At 62.6% G+C, this 4,147-nt stretch overlaps 1 protein-coding gene across 1 annotated transcript; it reads right to left on the reverse strand.

Moving 5' to 3' along the window:
* Positions 1 to 669: 669 nt before the first annotated feature.
* MNEG_7172 (hypothetical protein) lies at positions 670 to 1,188 on the reverse strand (the record flags this gene model as incomplete). Its single annotated transcript, XM_014044353.1, has 1 exon — positions 670 to 1,188. One exon carries the CDS (start codon positions 1,186 to 1,188, stop codon positions 670 to 672), a length of 519 nt encoding a protein of 172 aa, XP_013899807.1.
* Positions 1,189 to 4,147: the final 2,959 nt, after the last annotated feature.

Raw genomic sequence — 4,147 nt, forward strand, 5'->3', positions numbered from 1 at the left:
GACTGTCGTGGTTTGTTTACAGACGTACAAGGCGCGGTACTACAGCCGGCAGCGCACAAGGCGCGTTACCGTCCCCAAAGGGGGGACGAGCGCTGGCTGCTTGACAAAGCGTGGGCTAGTACAACAGTTGCGCGGCAGCTGCCTGCAAAAGCGCAGGCGCTGTGGCCAGGGCGCGGTGTTGTGGCAAGGATTGTGCTGGTAAAGCAAGGAGCAACAACAATTGTGAGGCCGCAAACGGGCTCACAGCAGGGCGCATGTTGAGCAATCGGAATGCTCTGCAGGATCCCTGAGCCTGCGCCGACGTTTGACATACATACAACCAAGGTGACCAACTGCTGCATTGTGTTGGAATTCAAAAAGGTGTGGGAATGGACGTAGCGCCGCGATCAAAACCACAGAAGGTGCTTTGTTTTGAGTCGACGGGGTTGGTTTTCAAACTGCTACGTGCAGAAATGAACAAACGGAGCCCTCAGGTCGCACAGAAGCTCGGCCTGCCCCTGCAACAGGCTACTAAACTGAAGAACAACTGAAGACTACCATCACTCGCCAGCCCGCGGTGCGCCTGCATGTATACCAGGCGCGTGCGCCCCCTGGGGTCGGGCGCGCGGCGGGGCGGAGCACTGTTGCGCCCTGCCGCATTTGTGTGAAAAGGAGACGAGTGCAGCGGCTTCAAGCCTCCGCAGCCGCGGCGGCGGCCAGGGGCGCGTCCCCCACCACCGACCCCCGCCGCGCGGCACGCGCCCCTGCTTCGCCCGTGATCGATGGCACCCGCAGCAGCGCGCACGCGCGCCGTTCCACCTCCGCGCGCGTCGCGGCTGCGACAGGGCCCCCGAAGCCGCGCACGAGCAGCGCGCCGAGCCCAACCAGCAGGCTGACCGGGTCGTCGCACGCCGCGAGCAGCGGCACCGCCGGCACCGCCGCGCTGACGCTGCCGCCGCGCCGCTGGTCGCGCTGCTGCTTGTGATCGCTGCCGCTCTGCGTGCGTTGCTGCGACACCGACCCCGCACCGCGCGCGAGCGCGTCATCCATGTCGTCCGCCTCGCCGCCGCTGCGTGCCCGCGTCGGCGGCGCGCGGCGCCGGGTGCTGGCCTCCCGCTCTATGATGGTGAATTTGCTGTCGCCGGCCGTCGCGCTCGCGGAGCGGAACGATGCTGAGTGCTGCGTTTGGAGCGACGGCGCCTGCTGCATGCGAACCTGCAATTGAGGACGGAGGGCGGGTGGAAGCTGGACGGTCAGCAGCAGGGACATGGCGTGGGCAAGAGGGGTGGAGACGCGAGTGCTTGCGCAAAAGCTACTGAAGTGCTTCCACGGTGCCGGGCTGCCCCTGTAGGCAGCCTGAGTTTACATCCCCGAGCGCAGCCAGCCGCACGCATCCCCACAAAGCGACTCCCAGCCGGCCAGCATGCCCACCAGTGAGGCCATGCGTATGAGGCGGTGCCGGACGGTCAGCTGCTCCGGGCCCTCCATCTCTGGCGGCGCAGCCAGGCAGGCTGCATACTGCCTGTCATCCTCTGTCAAAGATGACGCCTCCTCAAGCGTCTGCAGAGCGGGCGCCCTGACGCGCGCGGCAGGGGGAGGGGGGATGGGACCCAGGTGAGGCGCCGGCGCGTGGCTGCGCGGTTTGGCGCGGCCGCGTTGTGTGGCAGCGCTTGGTTTGCTTGGTGGCTCGCGGCGAGGGCGGCGCGCGGCTGACGGCTGGCGAGGGCGGATCAGTGTGCGGGCATGCATGGGATGGGATGAGGTGTGCTCACCCGAATGGGCTGCCGTACGCCTCTGCCTGGCATGCCAGCATGTGGTGGGCCGGCACGTGCAGAGTGGAAGCCAGCACTGTGTCTGTGCCCCTCAGATCATCCAAAGACTGCAGCACGGCAACAGACACCTGTGGGGCACGAGACGCGGCGGGTGCGGTCAGGCGCAAGTATGTGTTCGGTGGTAAGGCCCTGCGTGGCGGAGCGAGGGCACGCCCGGACGGGCCGGAGCACGGCGCGGCATGCGGGAACTGGGCAGCGAAGTTACCCTCCAGTGTCGGTTCTCACATCAAACAGTGGCAGCGCTGCAGGTGCTTGGGGTCCGCGCTGTGTGTTGCTGTTTTTCATGTGGCCGTAGCCCTTTGCCAGGGTGGCCTGCCGCAGGAGCCGCTGCGTGCGCCCGCCGCCTGGGGTCGGCGCTGCGAGCGAAGCGCCGAGGCCCTGGGGCACCGCGTTGGCGGGCGCCGCGGTGCCGAGGCTGCCTTTGAGAGACCGTCTGAGCACCGTGCTCGTGTCCATGGCAGCGGCCGCTCCTCTAAACGCTGGGTGCGGGCGAGGTGTGCCGAAGATTAGCGGCAAAAAATGAGCTGGCCGAACCGAGCGGTGTTTGAGCTTGCTAGTGGCTGACGCGCTGTGTTTTTGGGCACAATGTTGATAAACGTTTGACAACAATCTGGGAGCAGCTGGAGTTTTGTATCAAGAGGGGCCGCAGCAGAGATTGCACCTGGCGGGCACTGGCAAAGTGTGACGCTCATGGATGCCCAGGTCACAAGGGAACCTTCGACGGGCGTCAAACGGGCTTGAAGCACGGAGACATTTTGACGACGTAGTTGTCATCTAACAAGTACTATGCTTTTTGGCTGGTACTACAGGAACTTCTAGCCGCCTACAAACACCCCTCCTCACCAACACACAGCCTGCGGGGCCAGCGCCGGCCGGCCGGCTGCGCGCCGGCTGTGTGCGTGGTTTGCAGGCGACACCACGCCCTCCTATCTTACTCGCATGATACATTACTTGCATGCAGACTTGATGAAATAAGCTGCGGCGCAAAGATCCAGATGCTCCAGCCGATATGCTGGGCCTGGCAAAATATCCAACATCGGGCCAACCTTTTCACGTATCGCAGCTGCCATGTAGGGCCGATACTCCTTGTCGATGCTGGCTGGGTGCGCATGTCCTGCGGAGCCAACCTTGCTCATTTGAATAACTTCGTGATCTCATTTCATAAAGTAGAGGGGAATGGCATGCTGCGGTCAGTAACGGGCTGAAGCCGTCGAAGGCAGGGCGCTCTGCGCCGTGTGCAGCGCCAGTTGTGGGGCCCCTGGGGCGTGGTGATGCCCGTCAGGGCACGTGCGGATGGAAAGGGCGTGTGGTCAGGAGAAGTTGGTTCAGTTGAAGGTCTGCACTCTGCAGGCATGTGGGAGATTGGGCTGCCCAGTGTGCCGCAGGGACCGAGGGGCAAACACAACGCAAATGTAACATGTACGGCTCGACGTTGACGCAGTGCAAACGCGTGTGTCGGCTGCAGGCACTGCCGGGCGGCTCGCAGGGGCAGATGACGCATCAGGGTTTGCAACGAGCAATGTGACGAAATGCTCTGAAATCAGAAACAGATGGCATCAGCCATGCATGTACTGTACAATGCAGGCAAATCCTGGTCAGCGGCAAGTTTAGGCAATTCATGCACCGGTTGCGAGGGACGCAAGGGGGGGGGGGCTGGGTGTGTTGGTGGGCAAGGCCAGACCCCCTAGCCTCTTGAAACAAAAATTGTCCAACAGGACATGTTCGGCCAACAAAACTCTCTGGTGAGTGCTTGTATGGGCCTGCAAGCACCGAGATGAGTACAGCGTTGCCCAACGACCCACGTACGCAATGGGCAACATGGCAGGTCGGGCGTCGCAGTGCAACGCGCTCATAGTCACAGAACGCGCGACTTACTCTTTAATCTGGGCATATAGGCCCCACACACTCCCCTGGCGCTGTTGGTCGCGTTAAATTTGGTCACCAGCCTGCGCACGGTTTCGCTGTCGCTGTTCTCTTTGATAGCATGCCGTTTGATACTTGGTCCAATCAAATAATTCATCTAGTTAATTTTAGGTTCGTTCACGGTAGGTGGTCGCCAGTGCGAGCACCTGCGCAGCTGCGCGGCTACTGCTAAAACTTCCCGGATTCAGCCCCTGGGCAGCACCTGCCTGGAGCAGTCGAGCATCACTCAGGTACGGCACCAATGAATGCCTACCCATGTAAAGTCTGCAGCTTGTCCTGCCTGCTTGGACATCGCCGGCGTCGCGAGGGGGCTCCGTGTCCCTATGGCACAGCGCGGGTGCCCGTGGCCCAGCCACCACCCGCATGGGTCCCAGACGCGGGACCACATACAATCTTTCGTGCAAACTTAATCA

The sequence above is a fragment of the Monoraphidium neglectum genome (assembly GCF_000611645.1).
Source record: "Monoraphidium neglectum strain SAG 48.87 unplaced genomic scaffold scaffold01247, whole genome shotgun sequence".
NCBI lineage: Eukaryota > Viridiplantae > Chlorophyta > Chlorophyceae > Sphaeropleales > Selenastraceae > Monoraphidium > Monoraphidium neglectum.